At 39.8% G+C, this 24,646-nt stretch overlaps 1 protein-coding gene across 2 annotated transcripts in view; it reads left to right on the top strand.

Moving 5' to 3' along the window:
* Nucleotides 1-24,646, top strand: part of LOC149321366 (SLIT-ROBO Rho GTPase-activating protein 3) — a 264,346-nt gene that overhangs the window by 194,737 nt on the left and 44,963 nt on the right. The window contains exons 9-12 of one of the 2 annotated variants that reach the window (XM_089520374.1): nt 2,471-2,668; nt 9,090-9,174; nt 16,013-16,040; nt 18,680-18,782. In XM_089520374.1, coding sequence (XP_089376500.1) covers nt 2,471-2,668; nt 9,090-9,174; nt 16,013-16,040; nt 18,680-18,782 — 414 coding nt within the window. The remainder of the gene's footprint in view (nt 1-2,470; nt 2,669-9,089; nt 9,175-16,012; nt 16,041-18,679; nt 18,783-24,646) is intronic. The other variant, XM_089520382.1, reaches the window with a different exon arrangement.

Below are 24,646 nucleotides of genomic sequence, written 5' to 3'. Positions count from 1 at the left end.
TATTGGCCATTCAAAATGCACAATATACTTGTTGCAAGCTTTCAAAGCTCCACTGGCTTCTTCATCAGGCAAGACATTAAAAACCAAACAGGACTTTGCAATTTTTCTGTATTGCTTGAAATCATGGAGTCTCTCTTACAGATGGGGCTGAGGTTATAACTACCAAGTTATGGCTGTTCAAGACTTAGGAGGTTTTATTAATGGTGATAAGGTAGAGTTGCTAGATGAAATACAGGATGAGTTCCTGTTCCATTAATGACTGCATAATGAAGAGAATGAGATAGTTCAAGATTTTCAACAATTGGTCTCATTCATCAGAGTAGAGTCTGCAGTCAAGAAATCAGAGGAATAGAACTTGGAAGGGCAGCTATGAGGGAACAAGATGATATCCTAAAGTGTAAAGATATGTCATTAAATACTAAAGTTAGGATTGTCCATGCCATCATATCCCCCATTTCTATGTATGGTTGTGAGAGCTTGACAATGAAGAAAACTGATAGGAACAAAATAAATTCATTTGAGATGTGGTACTGGAAAATTTTTTTGAGAATATCATGGACAACTAAAAAGACCAATGGATGGGTGATCAGGCCTGAACTCACCCTGGAAGCAAAGATTAATAATAATAATAATAATAATAATGATGATGATGATGATGATGTTGATGATGATGATGTTTATTTATAGCCCGCTTTTCCAAAAAATGATCAAAGCGGGGTACAGCATAAATGGAAGCAATATACAATATAAAAACATCATAAAAACATCCCAGTAATAAAGCACAGTAGAATTCACAAGAGTAAAACCAAAGAAACAAACTAGCTGGATAAGCAACTGTATAACGGGGGAGTAACAAATGTCAAGGCACATGGGGGAATGCTTGTTGGAAGAGATAGATCTTAAGTTTCTTCCTGAACAGGTCAAGGGAGGTGACAGAGCGGAGCTCGTCGGGAAAGGAGTTCCAGGTCTGCGGGGCGGAAATAGAAAATGCCCTTTGTTAAGACGAGGTGTATCTCGTCTTGGGAACCCTTAAGAATTGCTTCCCGACCGATCTGAGAGTAAGGGGAGGATTATATGGGGAGAGGCGGTCCTCCAAGTACCCTGGGCCCAAGCCATTTAGGGCTTTATAGGTGATAACCAACACCTTGTATTGTGCCCAGAAGCGGTCAGGCAGCCAATGAAAATCTTGCAGAATCGGTGTTATGTGGCTAGTCCTGGAACATCCTGAGACCAATTGGGACAGGCCCATGGCAGTCATGGTAGCCATGAACTCCCAAGCCACACCAGATGGACCTTGGCTGGTCTCGAAGGGGATGTTGAGGTCCCCCAGGACAAGAAGCCTAGGGGACTCCAGCACTAGCTCTGAGACCAGCTGTGTCAGCTCGGCTAGGGAGTCTGTTAGTGCACGGGGTGGCCGGTAGACCAACAGAATCCCTGATCCCAGATTAAACGGAGGTTGTCTATTTTGGCCATATTATGAGAAGAAGAGTGTAATTCTTGGTAAAGTGGAGGGCAATAGGGAAAGAGGAAAACCACATTCCAGATGGATAGAGTCAATCAAAGAAACTGTGGCAATGAATCTACAGGAGCTAAGCAGGGTGGTTGAGGATTGGTTGAAGTCTACTTGAAAGCAGTTAACAACAACAAAATAGGAAATTTCACCAGGCGGTGCTTGCATGACAAACAGTACCTGCTAAAATTCCCACTTCTTCCCAACAATTAAAGGGATATTTCACATGGCAACTCTACAGTGAGGATTGTGAATTGAGTGGATGGAGGCAGCTGTAGCACAAACTAGAATGAAAAGCATAAAGGATGCAGAGCTATCTTTAAGTTCAGCCAGCAACATCTCTGCACATAGAAATGCTTGTAACAGGAAGAACTTCCTAAGACTGTGTCTGGTTCCAGGAGTGTACCCACACTACAGAATTAAAACAGTTTTACACCACTTTAACTGCCATGACTTTATCCTACAGAATCCTGGGATTTGTAATTTGGTGAGGCACCAGAGCTCTCTGACAGATCAGGCAAAATACTCACCAAACTACCAATTCCAGGATTCCACAGGATGGAGACATGATAGTTGAAGTGGTGTAAGAATGCTTTATTTCTGCAGTGTGGAAAACCAGCCAGTTACATCTAGAAAAAGATTTGTTTTCAGAAAGAGGGGTAGGGGAAAGGAAACCTTTTGGTTAAGTTTCTAATAAAAATCAAGATACACACTAGAAACAGTGATGGAATTATTGCTTATCCATGCAGAAAAGCATTCAATAGGTCCCTAAATTTCAATCTCCATCCATAAACAACCTAAATTACAATTTAAGACACTTAATTATAGTTTCTTGTCTCTTCTTCCTCTTAGGAAATGTTTAATTAAAAAATAAGACAAGTATCAAAACCCAGGCAATTGTGCTGATGAACTGTATGTCTCTCATTGTTCCACAATCCTCTATGCCTACCATTTCTGCAGGTGAGAAAAACATTGGATGCCACTATGCAGACACTGCAAGACATGTTGACCGTAGAAGATTTTGATGTCTCAGATGCCTTCCAGCATAGTCGCTCCACTGAGTCAGTCAAATCAGCTGCTTCGGAGACTTACATGAGTAAAATAAACATTGCCAAAAGGAGAGCCAACCAACAAGAAACTGAAATGTTCTATTTTACTGTGAGGATAATTTTCTGTTTGTACTGAGCACTGTGTAGGGAAAAAATGCTGTTATATAGCATGATGACAATGCTAGGATTGTTTCACTGCCATTAGAATTCCCTGGTATTACAGCATATTAAAAAACCAACATATTTAATGTGCATTACTAGTTTTTAAAAAGGCCCAAGGTATACATTAGCATTTGCGAGTGGCAGTGTGGGATATACTTATATCTTCTTTGAAGAAGGAACCCTTTCTTCCTGTTCAGAGGTGGAAGCTTCTAATTATTATTATTATTGTTGTTGTTATTGTTATTGTTATTGTTATTATTATTTATATCCTGCCTCTCTACAAAATGCAGTCAAGGCGGCTTATGGAAGTGCTCCTGTCTGGCAAGAATGAAAAATACTTCAAGACTGCAGTTTCTGTGTGCAACCATGCAGTGTGGCCAGCCAGCATAACTTTTGCAACAGCAATCTAAGGAGTTTCTCACTTCCAGCTCAAGCATTTAACAGTTTAGTTTCCACTTACAGTAGGGGTGGGGAATTTTGGTGTGTCCATAGATCAATTTCCACCACACCCTTAAGATCTGCCATAGGCTGCATCCTATGGAAATCTTTTTTTTTTTTTAAAAGTATGGCACCAGACATTTATTCCTAGTTTTTGAAAAATGTACTTAAAAGTGCACTCCCCAACACCACCACAAAACAAAGCTGTGTGCTTTACCACAGATGAGAATTTCCACTTCTAAAGACTCCCAGGATGTCTGCTTATTTCAGAGAGAGGCCAGACCTTACTAGTAATACTCCAGTGTGATGTACTTCAGTGCTGCTGAAAGCAGAAGTCTGTGGACTGGTGCCAGTCTGTGAGCCATCTGCTGCTAGTCTCTGGAAAACTTCCAGGAAGGAAAGAGCCAATGGGAGCCAATGGACAATAATATGGTACCAATTCCTGTCTCACTAGGGTGGGGGAAAGGTTCACCACATCAGATAGCTTAAGATGCACTGCTCTGCATCAAACAGGAGAAATGAGTCTCATTTTTTCACGGCTAGGGCAAATCCAGTTGATTTGGATGGGGGGGGGATGGGTGGCTGGTGGCTATTTGTGGCCCATCTGATATCCGAACTGGCTATTATGGTCTTTATTTGTGTGATCCAAATACTAAATATCTAGTCTGTCCTTTCAAACACATTTACATCTGCCCCTTAGTTGCGCTGCAAGCTTCTTTGGAAACCCAAGGAAGTTTAAGCAACAGATTTTGAGTAGTGGAGGGAGGGAGAAAGGAAAAGCTAATATTTGCAATCAAAGAACTTTGATAGTACTTGTGTATACCTGCATGGCAGGGAGCTGGACTTGATGCCCTTTTTTTAAAATTAATTTTTATAAGCTTTTATACAACACACCATAAACACAACATAAATACATGAATACAACACATTAACATACACAATCCACCTACACTACATTAACCCTCTACACCTACACACAGACAGATACTACATTCTATGTATTCTTTTGACTTTGTTTCATCTGAAACTATCTCCTTATACCATTGCTTTAATCCCGTGTCCTGTTATTTCAGAAAGAGAATATAGATTAAAAAAAAGCATAGACTGTCTCTCTTGACACTTTTTTAAAACACAACTAACATAAAAACCAGTACTTCCTGCTACTTGCATTTTTCATAAGATCCTGATGATTTCTATTGTAATATCTTAACCTATCTCGCAAAGTTCCCCCCCTCTAACATAAAAGTTAACTATTTTTGTTCACAAATAATTCTGTATTTTCTATCTAGCATAATACCATGCTTAAATTTCAGAGATATTAATTATCTAAAGCTAAGTTAACTAGCTTAGCTTTCGTGTTTTAATTCACTAGGTAAACCTTCTAAATGTTTGACTATAGGGGATCTGCATCTATTATTTTAATCTCTACACCTTATTTACTTAAAACTATAAGTAATTATCTCATATAGACTACTGCTCTCAGTTTCTGATTTTCGCTTTATATGCCTTTACTGTATTCTCCATTTTCTTTAAATTTCTGTACTTCCCGGTCTCTCTTCTTCTTTTCCTTCTCCCTCTTCTTCCTCTTCTTCTTCTTTGGATTGTGGATCACTTTTTTTGAGCTCTCTTTTGTATTTTCTGATGAAGTCTTTCATTTTCATTATAGAGTTTATTTTAAATGTTTCACTTTTAAATCTGAATATTACACCTTCCAATCTATCCCAACTGTAAATAATGTCATTCTCTTTCAACAGATTAGTCAGTGGTTTGTAACCTTGACGTTTTTTAAGAATTCTAACCAGGATGTCTTTATATATAATCAAGTCCGGTCCTTCCACTTCTAAATTTTGTTCGTAGCTTAACTGTATTATCTCATCTCTTATCTTTTTTCTCGTGAAATAAACGACCACGTCCCTCGGAAGGTTCTTTTGTCTAGCCATCTTTGAATTTATCCTAAACAGTTTATTGATTTCCCACTGAAATTTTTCTTGATCCATTCCAATATAATCTGCCAATATAGGCGTTAAATATTCATATAAATCCTCATTTCCCTTTTCTTTCAGGCCTCTGATTTTAATACAGCTTTCTCTTTGCTTCAAATCTTGTAAGGCCCGTTCATCAAGGTCCTTTTCATGATTTTTTTCTATTTCAGTCACTTTTTTGTTAATTTTGTCAGTTTTTTCCTCTATTTTGTGTACGTTTTTCTCCATCTGCTTTATGTCTTCAGTTGCTTTCCCTAAAGTCTCCTTGATCTCCTTTAATTCCGATCTGATCTCTTGTCGTATTTCTTGTTTGATTTCCTTCCTCATCGCTGCCATGCCTCTTTTCATTGCATTAATGTCCTCTTTCATATCAGTGTATAAGGATTTTAATTCCTCTAATAATGTTGTTTGTTCTGAGGCTTTTGGTTTAATCTCTGCGGAGTTTCTTCTTTTGCCCTCCTAGTATTCATTTTGCTTATGTCTCTCTTTCTTTCTCTGGGTCTTTTGCTGTTTTTTCTTTTCCTGCTGTCTTTCCTTTTCCCTTCTCTCACCACAGTCACAACTTCAACTTTGGGAGCTTTATTCCCCTCTGTTCTCCTTAATTTCCCGGGCCTTTAGCGCTGTGCCTTTCCTGTTGTATTGTCCTCTTCTTCCAACCGGGTCTCCTTTCTTTTCCAGCTTACTCTGTGTCTCTCTCTCTCTGCTTCTCGCAGCGCTTTATTCTCCTCTGTCCTCCTTGTTTCTGCAGCCCTCTGCTGCTGTACTTTTCCTGTTGTCTTTTCTCCTTTCTTCGATCTGGACTCCTTCTCACTTTCCTCTCTTTTCGGCACTGTCACAGCTTCAGCCTTGGATACTTTATTCCTCTGTCCTCCTTATTGCTCCAGAGCCTTGCTGTTGTGCCTTTCTTGCTGTCTTTCCTTGTTTCCTCAACAGTCACAGCTTCAACCTTAGGCACTTTATTCTTTTCTGTCCTCCTTATTTCTCCGGACTTTTGCCACTGTGCCTTCCCTGCTATTTTGTCCTCCTTCCTCCAACCCGGTCTCCTTTCTTTTCCAGCCTGCTCTCTGTCTCTCTGTCTCTCTCACTGCTTCTTACAGCATCCAGACCCAGCCGCGTTCTCTCCCTCCTCAGAGTTCCCCAGCTGTTTCACTTTGTGCTTCGCAGCAGCTGCCAAAGTTAAGTTTAACCCCTGCCTTGTTCTGTTTGATTACAATTTAAGTTGTGTTTTAATTTCTCCCCCACAGTTCCTTTTCTTTTCTTATCAAGAACAAAAATTAAAGTTCAGTTCACTCACTTTTGATATATCATTTCAGCTCTTTAGCTTCTTATTTTGGGGGTTCTTCATGAAGACCTTCTTGTAGTCCAAAGTGCAAGCAACAATTCACTATTTCCTTAATTTATCTTCATAGTTTTTCGTTTTAAAATCAATTGGTGGTGGCTCTTGTGCCAAAAAAGGCTCCTCTCACTGGCGTCGACTGCTCTAATGCCTCCTCTTCTTTTGCCCCTATGGGCACCTGAGAGACCAGGGTTCCCCAACGGAGCAGCGTCCTGGAGGCAAGCCGAGCCTCTTTGCCCAAGCAATGCCTTGCTTGGGGTTTTTCCGGTCCGCGTTGATATCAGCGGAACGCAGAACCCACCGGTGAGGGCGGACGAATTCTCAGGAGCTCCCTGAGTCCAGCGAGCTGCCGTTCCAACCAGGAAGTCGACTTGATGCCCTTGAGGTCTTCTCTTCCAACTCTATGGTTCTGTGAAAAAGTGAAAAGCCTGACATGTGGGGCCATGCAGAGTTCCTATAATAACAAAGTGAATTATCCATAAGATATATGAGATGTTGCTAAGAAAACAGTGGTGCTGGAAGTCCATGATTCCTGTACTTTTTTTTTTTTAAATTCAAAATAGTTATATTGGAATCATCTTTGTTGTGTGCCTCCAAGTCATTTCTGACATATGGCAACCATATCACAAGGTTTTCTTGACAAGATTTGTTCAGAGGGGGTTTGCCTTTGCTTTTCTCTGAGGCTGAATTTCCATAGGTTTGCATAGCTGAATGGGGATTTGAACTAGAGGAGGGAAACCAAGATGATCAAAGATCTGGAAAACCAGCCCTATGAGGAACAACTTGTTTTGTTTGTTTTTTGTTTTTTTGTTTTTTTATTTATATACCGCTATTCCAAAGATCATAGCGGTGAACAGCAAGTAAGCTAATTAGCAAGTAAGCTTAGGGAGCCTGGTGTGTTTATCTAGGAGAAGAGGAAATGTGAGGGGTGACATGATAGCCAGCTTTAAATATTTGACGGGATGTTGTGAAGAAAACTTAGCAAGCTTGTTTTCTGCTCCTCCAGATATCAGAACATAAATCAATGGATTTAGATTACAAGAAAAGATTAAACATTACAAAGAATGTTTTTTACTGTAAGAACTGTTTGAGAGTGGAATAGATTGACTCATAGTGGAGGACTAGCATTCTTTGGAGGTCTTTAAACAGAGCTTGAATGGGTATCTCTCAGGAGTTCTGTAATAGTATATTCCAGCATGACAGGGAGTTGGACTAGTTGGCCTTCTGGTCCCTTTTAACTCTATAATTGTATGAACTATATCCAATGATATGATATGAGGGATTAGGTAGTGTTCATAAAATGTTTACTGTAAAGAATGATTTCATAATTATTCGGGAGTTAAGGCTGAGAGAAGACTGGCTTTCCTTTTGACATAGCTGTGATTTGCAAGAGTGAGATCTTAATACATAGCTTAGGCCTGTTACAGACAGCCAAAATAAAGCTGCTTCGAGTCACAGTGGAGGTATGGTGTTTCAATGATGCATGCATCCTAAGAGTCCAGAAGCTGCACCAAAGCCACCTTCCAGTTCTTAGGGCTAGAGTGTGGCTTTGGTGTGACTTCTGGACTCTTAGGACGCATGCATCATTGAAACACCATACCTCAACTGTGACTCGAAGCAGCTTTATTTTGGCTGTCTGTAACAGGCCTTAGTTCCTTCACTCATGTACACTCTACACCACTGTAGCAAATACAGTAGCCCTCTGTTTTCATGGACTTGAAGTCTGCATCCCTCACCTGTTCATGGGTGGCAAATGGAGGGAGACAAAATGGGGAACGTACCTATAGCATGCGCCTGTGGGTGCACAGCACCATTCAAGCCAATGGGACTTGAATATAGGCAAATTTCTGTTTTTGCAAGGGGGGGGGGTCCAGCAAGGATCTCCCACAAAAATGGAGAGACTACTGTATTGTTATTTCCTTAGTCCAGAAGCCTATATGATTTGTGTATTGAATTTTTCAAGATACAGTATGTGCACATTCTTCCACTTGCCTATTTCCTCCCTCACAAACCTCTCTCCACTGGCCTTCCTGCTCTCCTTGTAGCATCTGTGGATTTACTTGTCTGTGGAGCACTATTATTAGACATGAGGCAATCTGAAAATAAAAGTTATACTCAGAACAATTCCACCAGCACACAGAAACTTCTGATCAGCCAAGCCAGCAGACCACATGCAGAGAGAATTCTTCTCTTCTTTATCACTGTTTGCACAAAAGTAGAGTCCTTTCTGTCAAGAAGAGGAAAGCTTCTTTGCTTATTGAGGCCATTCCCAGAAGCTGGACAAAAGAAAGCTTTCTTTGAATTGTTGTCTTTGAGTTCCTTGTGATCTCAGGCCCTGACCTGAAACGCAGGGCTCAACCAAAGATTTTTGGCCTAATAAGATCAGGATTGATACTTAAATGGTGGAAAAAAAGTAAAAGTCCAAGTGAAAAAGGCATCTTTGGTTCAGCTCTGTGTGCGCGCAACTGATGTCTCATTCATTAAAGCAGATGACATGTCCTCTGTTCCATGCTGGTGTTCTGATGGGGAAAATGTATATATATGAAAGAATATTTTACTAAGAATCTTTGCCTGCTTTGTTTATGTTTGTTTGTGTGTTTTCTCTCTTTCAGAAATTTAAAGAATACTTGAATGGCAGTAACCTTATTACAAAGTTACAGGCTAAACATGATTTACTGAAGCAGACTCTAGGAGAAGGTAAGTCACAGACTTGTCTAAACAAAGAGACTGAATTTCTCTTCTCATTGCAACAGGATTTGAAACCTGCTATTTGTTGTTTTCTTTTGGTACTGTTGGTGAGTTGCTGCATCACAATAGCAAGCAGAACAAACTTGCTCTTCCTCCCCCTTTCACGTTTGACTGAGGTTGGCATTTGAATGCCCTACTGCATTGATTCTTTTCCCCAAGGCATAAGGCAGGCATTCCTGCATTAAGGATGAACCCCATTATTTCTGCTTTGCCAGCTAAGGGGATGTAAGTGGCTGCTCTTCACAAGAACTATAGCATGTCCAGATACAAACAGATACATGTATTGGGCTCCCCTGCCTCTCTCCAAAGCCTTTTAATTGCTGTGATTGAAATCAGATTGCCATCAGGAAAAATGATAGACTAGTGCATTAGAACCAGAGTCTACATTCATACCTGGCCTTTTTTGCTCTGTGTATTTTTCTTAATGCAATTGCTGCAAAACCCAGTTTGCTTCAGTTGCCTTCCCTTCCACAAAAGTCAAGAAAGAAGGGACTGAGGAACAGCTTGGTTAGAGGGTATCACAGTAGGCAATTATTATTTATTTATTTGGTTTATCTCATCCTTTTCTCCTGAAATATCTGTTTTGCTAGAGTACTCAGCAGTTCAGCACCTTGAGACTAGATCAGGAATACATTCTTTGTAATGATTTCTGAATGTGTACTGTATGTGTATCTGTGTGAGTATAGGTACTTAATATATGGATGTTCCACATACTTGAGAGTAGCCTACTTCTGATTTTGCCTGGTCCTTGCTTTATTACTTTATATTACACATATCATTGTCATTAACATCATCATTAACAACATCAACCCCCTGCATGGCAGGAGGTTGGACTGGATGGCCCTTGCGGTCTCTTCCAACTCTATGATTCTATGATTATCAATTATGTAATTTACTTTATAGTCCATCCAGGAGATCAAAGTAGCTTTGCAGTAAAATCCATCATTAAAAAAAAGCTGACTCTGTTGATTGCAAGATCAGCAGGTTGGCAGTTCAAGGACCAAGTGCTGCATGATGGGGTGAGCTCTCATCACTAGTCCAAACTTTTGCCAACCTAGCAGTTCAAAAGCATGCAAATACAAGTAGATAATTCCCCTTGTCAATGGGGAATACATTTATCTTTATAAGGAGTAAAACAAGAGACTGAAGTGAAAAGGCAGCTACTTTGGTGGTAAAAGCTATAGGCAACCAGCTATATATTTGGAAACACGCATGAGGGGGGTGGGGGTGGCTGGGTGCCCAGATGAACCATAAATTAGATTCTATGTGAGAGAGCATCTTATTACCTGGCAGGAGATTTTGGAAAATACTGACTGACCTCAGGACATTCTTAGATATGTTAGATACCTTCCAATATGTACTGGTATGTTAAGCCATCATGTTGGCTATTGTTTGGATCACTAAGCCTGAAACAGATGGGCAAAAAAGTGCAGTTTCTGGCTGCTTTGGGGGTGTGACATGCAGACAACACATGGCCAGAAGCTGCTCTGAGGGCACCAACAAAAGGAACAGTGAAAATCACTCCTTGCTAGTGACCCGCTTTAAGATCCGGCCATTCTGTGGTCCCTGGCCAACCCTGGTCAGGGCTGCTCGCCTGCTTCACCCCTTTGTTACTGCACATTACTTGCATATGACTGCTTTAGCAAGTAGCCTTTTTTAGGCTATAGGAGTTTCCCCGCACACACTTTCCAGTGTCCTTTGGTGATTTTTCTCTTAATGGTTAAGGTTGTCTGACCTGATAGTGTGCTTTTAAACCTTGCAGAATGAGCATTATATTATCTCTTGTGGTGAGCTAAACTGAACTTAAACCAAAACAGTACTGATACTGCGGAATTTTGTCCACAAGAATGTATGATAATAATAAAAATGTATTAGTCTGTTATTTTTGTTCCCTCCTTCCTATATCTCCTCTAGAATTTGTTGTAGTTGCCTATGAGTGCCCCTGCCCATGATGTCATGGTTCCTTCCTGACCAAGAGGATTCTTCAAAATATTTAACTTAACATGATTATATACTGTCCTGAATAAACGGAGAAACCTAGCTGAACTGTTTTCATGAGATTTGTACTTGGAAACAAGAGGCTATTTCTTAAATGCTAAACTTGCAGATATTTCTGTGATTTATTGCCATATTTTGCTCCCATGCACTCAGAGAACATGCTTCTCAGAGTTTATAATCGGCTGCCTTTGATCTACTTTTAAAATTACAGCTTTTGCTATTTATTTATTATTTATGTGCCTTCAAGTTGCCTGTCAATGTATGGTGACCCTATGAATTTCTCAGAGTTTTCTTAGGTAAGGGATTCTTAGAAGCCAGTTCCTCCCTCTGAAATATAACTTACAGCATCTGCTATTGGTTGGCAGTCTCCCATCCAAGTACTAACCAAGGCTGACTTGGCTTAGCTTCCAAGGTCAGGCAGGACCTGACTGACATATGGAAGTTTAATTAGCTTTTGTTGGTTTTAATCTTGCAAATATTTGCCTAGGTTCATATGATTTGAAGACCTGACTCATCACTAGAGACAGTAGTTTGTATCTTTATATTGAACTATCTTTCAAGGAACTAGGAGAACTTCTTAATACACTACTTTCTCTTGAACTGAGGCAATCTCACTCTCTACCACAGGGCTAGTAATCTTCCATTCATTTGCAGCCTTAATTGCATAATGGCTGCCTCTCTTCTATTTCCTGACATGCTTAGGCCTGTGTTTCATATTAACCATGGTGTGAATGTCATTAGGCATAATCAATCACTCTGCATCACCAGGCAGCTCCAACAGCAGCTGTTCCCAAATGCATGCTTTTGACATGCAAGGAAGGTGGAGCTAGCAGTTAGTCAATGCCTGACCCATCTGGGTTTGTCCTATAGTTCAGACAACGAGCCTCTGAGATAATGACAGTGCTATCAATCAGCACATGATGTATTTAGATCCTTTTCATTTCCTGCTTAGCATAAATGCTGCAGCAGTTCTCAGGAGTAAAGTATACTAGCCATGGCTAAACCTCCAGGCATTTCTGTCATTATTTTTCAAGACTGCAGTGATTAGTTGGCTCTAATAACTAGGATTCTAGATTACTGTTGACCCTAACCAACTGGGCCCTTAGCTGGGCTAGGGGCCCAGGACTCCCATGAAAGTGAGAAAACAGAAAATAAAAATTTATTTATTTATTTTTACTTGAGAGAACATCTCTGTAGGAATATCTAGGTCCTCTAGCATGACTTACAGCAGATGTTGCTAGAGTCATACTGGAGGACCCAGAGAAAACACATTAACCAAATCTGCAAATAATCAAATCCGCAAAAGTCAAAGCTGCAAATGTGAAGGACCAACTGTAGTTTCTTTTGATTTTTGCCCATCACCCTCAATTGTTCCATTTGTGCATATTTGTATGAACACTCTCCATTCATCCTTTTCCTTCACAGAACATGTTCCTTTCCTATGCAACATCCAAGCCCTCTTCTTTTTGGGCTTGTTCCTAGCTTGTGAGCTGTAGTTTCTGCCTTAAACGTTAAGACTGCATGTGCCCCTGACATGTACTGTCTGCTTCTGCAGCAATTCTTTTCTCCTTTATGAAGCATCTTGGTCTACCCTTGACTTAATTTTCCTTGTAGTTTGCTCAAGCTTGTTAGTAATCTGACGTTATAACAAGTTTTCCCACAATCTGGACCATTATTCCAACAGACTATGGTATTCTTCTTATGTTAGACATACTGGACAAAGACTGCAACCTGTTACCATCCAAATTTATCCATGGATTATAAGATTGACTCTCTTCGCATATCTGTGTGGTTTCAGCCTGTTTATCAACTCATCAGAAATAACAATAGTGTTCTATTGTTTTCATCCCAGGCCATTTTGGAATTCTCTTAATAACTTGCTTCACTTGTAATTAATTGATTAATTAAGCATACATACATAATCAGTGCAGATTGTGTGTGACCTGTAAGTCTTCAGTTTTGTAGGCATGACTCATGAAGGGATAAAAAATTGAGTACCGTATGCCTGCACCATACATGGGCTTGCCATACACGGACTCAAGGTCACGTGGATGGCAAGCCCTGGAAGAATGAAAGGCATGTGCATGCATGCCCCCATTAAAACAAACGGGGCTTGAACTTACACATTTTTTTGCCACATGTGGGGGTTTCCGGAACAGATCCCCTGTGTATAAGAAGGGTTCACATTATTTGGATGCTTCCATCACTGTGACAAGAACTGTTCCTTTCAAATGCTTAATTAACTTTTAAATCGTTTAAGGAACTTGATCTGCATGTTTCATTATCTGACAATCCTTTATTCTCCATGTTCTTTCCCGTATTTTCTATAGCTCTTTCCTGTCTCACTGGGAACATAGAAAAATGCAAGAGGCAGAACCAGAAAATAATAAATGGAAGTGGAAATACAAGTCTGAAGCTAGTACTGAATTGGAAAGTTTATACACACACACACACACACACACACACGGTATATATAGGCATGAAAACCCTGTGTTTTCCAATAGCACAATGGAACAAATTATTTATTTTTAAAGAGAATGCTGTAGGGACCTTTCTGGAGTGGGCCTTTTGCTCAGTGGTAGAGAAGCTGCTTTTCATATATAAGACCTGGAGTTCAGCTCCTGGCATTTGGACGTAAGAGCATCACTGGAGGTTGATTTAGGCTAGATGGATCAGCTGTCTGTTTTTTCTTAAGAGCCATTATCTGTGAGCCAAGCTATACATTACACTTCTTGACTATACAGTCAAGAAACATCTAGCTTCATCTTCTGATTTTCTTTAATTTCTAAAGGCAGTATTTCCCAACACCCTTTGGAGGGGAGGTATTTAATTATTCATTCCTAAGATGAAACCTCCTGAAATACAAGCCCCCCCCCCTCATTACACATACATGTTGTAGAAAATAATACTCATTACTATCACTTACAACTATACTGTGGGGTAGGGGCACGGGTTACAGGTTGTTCTTGAGAACTTTCCCTGTGTACTGTAGTCCCCCCCCCCAAAAAAAAATAACCTGACCAGAAATTAAAGAGAAATCAGAAGACAATGCTACATGCTACATAGTAAGAGTTAAATTGTAATTTAGCCTTGTGATGGTTGCTTTATGCACCAGTAAAACTACAAAGAGAATTTGAAAATCTTCTAAGGTTCACATGTTGGGCACATGACTGTATAGTCAAGAATGTGCTGCATCAAAAATGTTTTCTTTTTGTGTGTGCAAGAAGGGGATGAAACTGAAGTAGTGATTAGGGCAATACCCCCCCCCCCCCCACACACACACAAAGGTATTCTATTCATTTAATTTACTTAATTAATTTAATTCTTGCCTTTCTTCTAACATGGGACCCCAGACAGTTTACAAAATCTGATGATAAAAAGTTCTTTTTAAAATATTAATTAGCTGACTTGTTAAAACACCAGTAACTAAAACCATATGGATTCATTTTTTTTAAAAAAAATGGATGAAAATACAGCACACAAACATTTTTAGAAATCCTTTTGCTGCACTCACCAAATGTCTGTTTAAATGAAAAATTGTTTACCTGCCAATGGAAGGAGAGTGGAAAGGGGGCCAGCTTAGCCTCCTTCCACAATGTCGGAGCAGCCACTGAGAAGGCCCTCTCTTTTGTCCCCACCAGACTGGCCTGTGTCCATGGTGGGACTGTACAAAAGCCTCCCCCTGAGGCTATTAAGACTCAGGCAGGCTCATGTAGGGAGATAAATGGCTTTCAGATAAATTGGATTTAAGCTCTACTTAGGTTCTTTCAGCAAACCACTTCACAAAAAACGCAAGGAATGTATTCAGAAATTTATCAGTGACATGCACTTCTAAAATGAATAGATTTTAATAACAATGTTCACGCCACTTCTGTCAGTTGCAACTGTTAAGAGATACGTGAAAGAAGGGAGGATATTGACCAAAAATGTGGACTCGGCTTGGTTACAATTAGTTGGTCATATGAAAACACTGCTGGCTATAGTTTGTTCACATGCAGTCCTAAATGTGGTAAAGGAATAATCTTCTTTTGTTTGATCCCTGAGGAGGATCATTCACATCAAGACCTCTCATCTCTTTTCTCTTCCCCACTCCTCTGCCCCTTTTCTCTTTCTTTTTATTGCTAGAAATAAAAACTATTCAGGGAAAGATCTTTCACTGGTCCAGATTAGCTAAACTTCACTGACAGTGAAGCTACTCAATTTATGCCACCTTTAATAATTTATTTACCCTCTTAACGAACTTCATCCCTGAAGGCTCAAGGCAGATAACATTTCTATAAGAAAGCTTAAGATAGTATTAATCAAAGAATTAGTCTGAGATGAAGCTGAAAGATTCCACTCCCCAAGCAGATCCCAGTTGGGCTCCTCAGTGACTGTCCAGCTATAGAAAGATGATTATTGGGTTTAGGAAATAATAGAGCTGCAGCACATCAGCGCTAAACTGGAACCATTGAGATGTTCCTTCCCTGTTTATGATGCCATTGTTGGAAATATACAAGGGACAACATTGGGGCTGCACAGCTATCAAATCTGAAGTGCTTGGTTTTGGCAGGAAGCTCAGAGCCGCCCTATGCCCTCACATAAAATACTTTAAGGAACCTAGCAAGTCAGGATGGGATTTTTAATAGTCTGCAGCTTCTTTAGACATATCCTGTTTCATAGAGAGCTGGTTCTCATCTGGACATCAGAAGAATTTAACCTTAAAAAAAAGAAAGAAAAGAAACAGCTATGTTATCTGTAAGCAAACAAGATGAAATTAATATATTATTCCTCTCCCTGTTCTCTCTAGGTGAAAGAGCTGAATGTGGAACCACAAGGTAAGTGGAATCTGTGGTTTTTCCCATTTTCCATTTTGGGGATGAGTTGATATTATTTCAGCGAGTGAAACCAGTCTGGATTTACAATGCGTCTGCTACAAGCAGATCTATGCATATATTTGTGGAGAAATGCTGCAGGCATGTGCTGGGAAGTGAAACAGTGACTGGCAACTCCCTGCATCAACGGTCTCTACCTTGTGTCTGCATTGCCTAAATAGATTAATTAGAGAGATGACAAACAGGTCCTCATTTTTGCTGCAGTGTAATTTTTCAGCTGACTAGCTCTGAAACCATGAGAAATTCTGTGTCAGCAGAGTGCACTGCAGAGTCTCAGTGGATGGAGTGGACTTTGTTCGGCTATTCCTATTCTGTTTATCACACTGACTCTTTGCCAAACTGCCAGGGCCTTCCTTGTTTGCTAGTATGCATTCAGGGGCAATATACCTGAGTTTCGATACCCACATGCAAATATAGGCTTAACTCTTCTGTGCTTTCCAGTGCCTGCTAGAAGATTCCATTTTCCTTATTAGAAAGGGAGAAGGATAAGGCAGCAGGAATAAATGTAAATATTAGATTCTTAGAGTAAAAAGAAATAAGGGAGAAGCAAAGCGCCTTTGAGAGGAATGGTGGGGATTCAGAAAGACAAGTAGGGTCTTTGTGTGTGTGTTTGTGTGTGCCTTCCAGTCGCCTGTCAACTATGGTGACCCCATGAATTCCATAGAGTTTTCCTAGGCGAGGATTACTCCGAGGTGCTTTTGCCAGGTCCTGAAATATAGCCTACAACACCTGATATTTGTTGACAGTCTCCCATCCAAGTACTAACCAAGATTGACCCTGCTAAGCTTCCAAGATCAGACAGGATCTGGTGCCTTCAGGGTATTTAGGGAGTAGGAAACTGATAAAAGAAAGGTGTTGATAAAATTTGGAAAAGGAGCAAAGCCAGTTTAGTAGTGAAAAGGTCATTTAGCAGCATTAGACAAGGGTGATGAAAAGGCCCACATGGAAGAATTGAATGGATCAGATGGAGGCAGAAGGAGAGCCACAGGAGAGGAAAGACCCCATATGGGGTCTTTGGCACAGGGAGAAATAAAAATTGAGAAGAATGTTTGTTTTGTTAAACAAGGTTGGCTGAAGTTCTTCAGTGTAGGAAATATGTAGAAACAAACAAAAATCATTGGCTGAGAACCCCAAAATACCGACTTGGCATGCTCCCCCTTCTCCCTGCAACCTGCTCCAGTTAATGAAAGCTGGTCCAACCATTTTGGGATAACAATTTAAGTGGCAAAAAAATCCAGAGGGAAAAGCCTACTAGGTACAGTGTTAGCTTTTCAGACTGGGAATAGCTTCTAGGCCTTGTTAAGTTTCTGCACAGATTGCTTCTTCTTTGTTTATTTAAAAGAATAAGCTCTTAAAATTGCCATTTCATTCCACTTGAGCAGTGCATGGTGTTTTCTTGTGCTGAAAAACAGCTTCTGCTCACACTTCATCTTCCTTCAATATGCACAGCACAAGACTTTGCAGGATTGAAGTCAGTCATTCTGGCTCAGTCTGTATATTAATTTAAATCTCTGTATGCTTTCAACTGAGGAAGAAGGTGTTAGAAGTGATGGTTTTTCTTGTTACTTCCAGAGTTCCCAGATAAAGGAAGCAGTTGCTTTTCAGCTCAGTGTGCAATTATTCAGAAAAAGGAGTGTTAAACAGTAGAATCTAGGACCTCAACATGCAGGACAATGGAGGTTCCAAATTCCCCTTCTAATCTTACAGAAACCTCTGATTATCTTTACATAGATAAATAGATGGTACTAATTCAGTGTTTCATAAAGTGTGCAATATTAGTCAATAAATTATGGAAGTGATTTTGCATATGCTGGAATAGAAAATAGCTTCATTCATATACAGAACTCTTTTTATAAGCAAGCATTTGAAAATATTGAGATGCAGATCATCTTGATAAGTGACATTTGTTCAAAAACAGGCTTTTTCCATTTCAGTGAATTTGAACACTACTTCAAATGTACCTCAAGTTAATACTTTTAAGTCCCTCAGGGAAAATTGACCTTTTTGACCAGAGATGGCTATGAAATAGCATTTGTGCAGTGTTTTAAAAGGCTCATAGCATGACAATTGGGGAATTAACTCCAGGGGGAGTTGCCAGATGTTTTCCCAAGAGCAACAGATTTACTTGTGCTTTGCAACATTCCTGGCTATTTTATGAATGAATGAATGAATGAATGAATGATATATATATATATATATATATATATATATATATATATATATATCCCCTGTCTGATGGTCAACATTTTCATCTTGCTCCGAGTGGATAACATTTTAAAAACAGCCCCCCCCCCCCCAAAAAAAAAAAAAAAAAAAACACCTTACAATAAAACAGTGTCCAAACCCTCTTTCTTCAGAATGGGAAACTGGCATTGTACTCTTTAAGATTCAGGTGAGTGTTTGTTCTAAGTTCCTCACATCATAAGTACTTAAAATGATAAGAGAGTGGAGGAAGATACCAACAAGGTGATGATCACACAGTGTGATTGAAGCCTGTGCATTACTTGCAGTCTTTAAAATCTTTCCCTGACATTGTATTCACATTGATGTTTTGTTGGTCTCTTTTGTTCCATTTTTCTCAGGCCCCCCTGTCTTCCCCCTAAACCACAGAAAATGAGGAGACCTAGGCCTCTCTCAGTCTATAATCATAAACTCTTTAACGGCAATATGGAAACATTCATTAAGGTACTTGCTGTCTAACAGTAAGAGTCTGTGAACACTGTGGATGTAATGGTAGCATATTTCTTCCCCTCTTCTAACCACTGACCTATTTCCTTTTCTTGGACCTGGCCTTTCCCATGCACTGCACATCACACCATTGAAGTGGTTAGTATGCTCTCTGCCTCAGTGACTGTTGGTGGCTGTCTCTCTTTGCTGCAGGGGTGAGGCGAGTGATATAGCCAGTCTTGGAGTGTCTCATTTCTACCCGTGCCAGCTTGTTTGAGATGAGATAATAGTCGTAACCCTTGCGAAACAGTATGGGAGCTCAACACCCTTTGTGCCTGTCAATATGCTAATTGCAATCTGCCATATCTTATCACTACAGACAGAACTACCATGGTTTTATAAGCTGCTGTTTGTACGGATATTCTGGAATTTAAATGCAGAATGTCTGTCTCTCATGGAAAGGGATTTACAGTGGATCAAAGTTAAAAACAAAAATCTTTAAAGATTGTGGGTGATCAGATTAATGCATTTCTTTCATTTCAGAAAGGCAACATGTGATTAATGGAAGGAAAATTTATATACATCAATTTGTTCTATAAGCAGTGAACTCTTGAATGCTCTGGAGGGAAGTTATAGAAAGATAGGAAATAGGTGGAAATACCTTTTTCTCCATTTCTAAGAATTCCTGGATTTTACTTATTTATACATTGTTTACTGAATGTGTACTGCTGCCCCAGTTTCTCTGGAGGCATAGAAAAACTAAAATACAATATGAAATTTAAAAGACTGATTAAAATCCTGAAATGCAATTAATACACAGATTTAAAACAAGAGGATTAAACTAGAAGATCCTTGCTTTCTAAAGAAAGGGTGAGGAAACTGGAGCCTGTAGGTCATATGTGGCCTTTGGAGCCATATTTTGTGACCCTTCAAGACCTACCAAGCCCCCAAGCCATTTGAATGACAATTTTTTTCACACTAAAAACAGTACAAGAAGTGATGTAATGCCACTTCCTGTCATGGCAGTGAAGCCCCTGGGTGGAGTCGGGGTGAAAATGACCCACACCCCCTCTACAGTTTCCCATTGCTGTTTTACAAGGAGGAGGTAGGGGTGAGTGGTTTCCATGCAACATGCTTCTTTTCTTATTGCCTTGGAAAGCTTCTATTACAAGCTGTTTTAATTGTGTCTCAGAATGGAATGGGCACCAGTGCAAGTGGAGGAACACAGGCATAATATGATCAGAATGTCCAGTCCCAATCCAAGACTTTTAGACTACAGAATTATACCATTATGATTCACTTTCATAGCCTTGGTTCCACTTAGCAAAATTGAGGTAGGAGCATTTGGAAATCTCAGCCAAAAAGGCTTTGGTGCCTCTGACCAAACTACAAACCCCAGGATTCCATAGGATGCAGCTGGTGCAGTTGAAGGGAAAATATAGTGCTATAATTCTGTGGTGTGAAATGATTCCTGTCCTGTACCAGTGTTGGTTTCTGAATTGTTTTTCAAATCAGTCCTGCTTACAACATGTTGCAGTAGTCTAAACGGGATTTTACTAGGTCATGGAGTATTATAGCCAATAATTTCTATCTAGGTAAGATGTAACCTGATATATCAGCTTAAGTTAATAAAAGGTACTTCCAGCCACTTGATAGAGCTGGACCAATAATCTCTGATGACAGTGCTGAACCTTTAAGCACAAATATACTTGATAGCTTTATAAAGGAAAAGAAAAAGTATTCAGAGATCTCAGTAACACTCCTCCAACCTTGAATGGCTGTGCAGGATTAAAAACAATGAGCCAAAGAAGACAGGCAGGAAAAAGAGGCTTGGTCTTCTGCAATGCAGGTAAAAATCCCATTGTTTGCACCATCCGTTCGCAAACCCAGCCAAACACCCTTGGGCAGTCATTATTTTTTGTCGCCTCCCACTATACATGTGCAGCATCACACCAACACACCACCTGCGACCTCCACTTATCTCTCTTTTCCTGCCTAGATTCCATTCTATTTGATCAGCCACACAGTTGCATGTGCAATGCACTGCTGCTATCACTCGTTGTGCCGAGTGATACGTTGGCAAAGCACAATCATGGAGACACCCCCCCCCACGTGCCCTCTTCCCCACATGCCCCTTTCACCCCATGCCCCCATTGGACTGTCTGGTTTGTGGATGTTGTCATTACATCCATTGCATTATTGACAATCATGTTATTACTTTGCATTTTATTTACATGCAGTCCCACACTGGCTCCGGGCTGTTTATATGCCTGTGCGATGAAGCACATTTTCTGCCTTGAGCTGGAGTATCCCAGCTTCTTTTTACTCTGGTTTTTAGCCCAGGAGTGCAGTTTCCTTTTGATCTCCACTTGGTTTTGCCTCTTGCGTTGTCTAAACGCTGCACCTTCAGAGCTGTTACCCACTTTATTTGGTCAGTGCAGACTACCCTAGTGAAGACATAGGCTTGCAGTTTCTGAAGGTTGAAGGTCAAAATATTTTTGCTGATCTGTGCTGCATATCACTGTGTTGGGTGAAATATTCTATATTTTATCTACATGAGCCTAATTTAGTTGGGTTCAGTTTTAAAGTGTGCATGTACGTGCGTGCGTTGCTTACTACAAAACTTTGGCAGGCTAATTTTCCCCTGCTATGTTTTGAAACTTTGGAAGATTTATGCACACAAAATAAGCGCTGAATGGCATCTAGGACCTCCATAGATCTCACTGCTAGATGGGATGAGACACGGAGGAAATAGACTCTTTAATTGGACTGAAGAATTGGTACAATTTTGCTATCCATCTCTGTGCAGTATTCATCTATATGCCTTGGGCACATCTTAAAAATGCAGTGCTAACCTGGATATATTGAAAGATTTGTATCCTTTAAAGCAATATAGAGTATTGTGAGGCAAAGCACATCTAAGTATTCCTATTGCTGATACCAGAGGAAATTGCTTTTTGAATGGCCCCAGTGGTTTTAACTAAATTGACTGTGACCTTTTTTGGTGAAGGATTTAACTTGACTTGACTAATACCCAATAAAAATTTCTAAAGAGCTTGTTCCTGCGCTTGGGACTTACCATTGTAGGATTTAATGTGCATGCTAGAGGGAGAGGTCTGAAAGCAAGTGATGCAGTTCTACATAGGCAATGAGATGTGTTAAGGTGCCTAGGAGGAAGACCATAAAAGCTGCTCTGAAGATGCCAGCCACAGCTACTAGCAAAATGTCAGGAATCAACTCTTCTAGAACATGGCATCATAGCCCGAAAAACACACCAAAAACTGTTCTGAGATCTTTGTGTAAATAAATGAAACCAGAATCTTAAAGCCATAGGATTTCTGGTTTTTCAAAATTCAGATGTGTAAGATGCACACACACACACACAGATGCACCCACACATAGGTTCTTAGCTCTTATTGTCCCCTTAGTGCTGCTAGACCTTAATATCAGCATTGCAATGGATACCAAAACTGGCAGAATTCAATGCATTTTTAAAAGGCAGAGCAGAGTTAATCACTCCTTGTTCCTGTTCAGTGTCATGGCCAAGAATTCCCAGCCCTCCAAACCCCTTGTGTGCCATTTTGTACTCCTAAGGCACTGTCCCTGCTCTGTTTCCCAGTTTGACTTTCTTCCTCCAATGCTCCTTTCTTTCAATCTCATTTCTATACCACATGTCAGTCCTACCTAACAACCTTGCTGCTAAATCTGCTCTTTCTCCTTTAGCTGCCTACCAGTATGATGGCACATTGTCTTAGTCCAGAGAAAATCATGTAATATTTTCTTTTCATAGAATTTTCAAACCTGCACCCTCCTCTGTGATATCACTTTAGATATTTAAAGAGGGCAATAATGTCTCCCCTCAGCCTTCTCTTCACCAGCCTGAACATGCCCAGCTCCCTCAACCTTACTTCATATTTTGTTCTCCATATCTTTTATCATATTTGTCCTTCTGTGCACCTGCTCCAACCTGTCTGTATCTGTTAAAAATATTTCTTTTGTAATTAAATTTACAGTAATAACATTAAGTAAAACCAGTCTATTCAGCATGTTTTCTGAATGGACTAGTTCTACTAGAAAATTGCTGAAGAGAAGAGACTAGGTTCTTTTGACAATCCCCCCCCCCCCAAAAAAAAAAAAAAAAACATTTGTGAGAGAAACACATAATGCTGAATTTTAAAGGAGCAATTTTTTTGGTGTATGATCCAAATGCAAAGTGGTAGCCCTAGTTACCACTAGGTAGCTAGGTCTTCTAAAGCCAACAGTTGGTTTTTCTCTGATCTGAGAAAGCAATCTTACCATGAGGTTATGCTTCTCTTTGTTCTGTTGTAATTAAAGTGCATTTCTTACATATCCCCCCTAGTAACTAAGTAAAACGTAGTTAACAAAGTTTTGTTGTTGTGTGACCTTATGTCATTTCTGCCTTAAGATGACCCTAAGGTGACCCTATCATGAGGGGTTCGGGCAGAATTTCTTCAGAGCAGGTTTACTATTGCTTTTCTCTGAGGCTGAAAGAGCAAAATCCTTATTATTATTTTTATTATTTTTTATTAGCCATTACAATTCAATGTAATTAAGGTAAAGTACAAACAAACTACAATAACAATGATAAATTTAAGATAGAATACAGATAACAAGCAAGTGATACAAAATATACAAATGCAAAAATATAAAATCATAATTAATACAGATTAAATTAAAGGCCCCTGGATTGGGCACCATGTATCTTCATCACCTCCTTGTACTTCTTATAAATGATTTTGATGCCTAGATCTTAATTTACATGTGGCCAAGCCAAATTTTGCAACCATTGTGGTAACATATGCATTGGTGCCCACCAGTAGAATAGAAATCTGCTCAAGGGGAGGTTGATTGAAAAAAGAGAGGAAAATATACTTAAGAAACCTTTGTCTAGGGGCCATTAAGAGAGGGCATTGCAAAAGATAGTGGTGAACGTCCTCCACTTCTCTTGACTCACAAATGCAAGTCTTTGGTGCACAGGAGTATTATTATATCTTCCCTTCAAGTAGGCAGATGGCATAACATACACTGAAAGCATTGGGCTGTAAACGTTGTTCTAAGTGGGGACAGGGTCAGGTTTAAAAATATTGTTCCATTCCAAAAGATGTTTTATATAATGGGTACCATAAAGAATATAATGTTTGGGAAAGCATATGTAGGTCCCACCATTTGGAGGCAAGCTGGATTTTTTCTTTAACCAGTTGTTTGACTCTGTTGGTAGAATAATTGTAAGGACTTCTACATTAATCTCATAATGATGGAGTAAAGTGGGTTTCCATGGTTGAGTGAAAATTGAGACTCTGATCTTCTAGTGTCGTTATTTCAATACTCAGACCTCTACACCATGCTAGCTCCCTATCAACTGAGTACTGATTTTTAAAAAATTAATTGTGCAGACATACTCATGATTAATCTTAGGCAAAACAAAGAATCACAGATTCCATTTTATCCACACACTTTTTAAAACCCACAGAGGACCCTTAGTATGCACTGGGATTTGGTTCCAGGACCCTCGTGGATACCAAAATCCATGGATGGTCAAGTCTCATTAAATAGAATGACATAGTGAAATAGTGCCCCCTATATAAAATAGTAAACTCAAGGTTCCCATTTTGGAATGTATATATTTTTGAATATTTTCAAGCTGCGGATGGTTGAATCCATGGATGAAATATTGGTGGATATGGAGGGGCTACTGTAATTGAATCTGAAGCTAGGTGCTATCAGTATACCGATGACACTTAAGCTATTTCTCCTTGTCTTCCGAATTGGGTGAAACTGTGAAAGTGCTGAAATACGGTCTGGACTTAATAAGGAGCTAGAGGAAGGTCACAAAACTGAAGTTGGATTTTGATAATTAGAGG

This window comes from Sceloporus occidentalis, unplaced genomic scaffold (genome assembly GCF_023333645.1).
Source record: "Sceloporus occidentalis isolate IW3139 unplaced genomic scaffold, rSceOcc1.0.p SCAF_1, whole genome shotgun sequence".
Taxonomy (NCBI): domain Eukaryota; kingdom Metazoa; phylum Chordata; class Lepidosauria; order Squamata; family Phrynosomatidae; genus Sceloporus; species Sceloporus occidentalis.
This window is presented reverse-complemented; position numbering and strand designations above follow the sequence as displayed.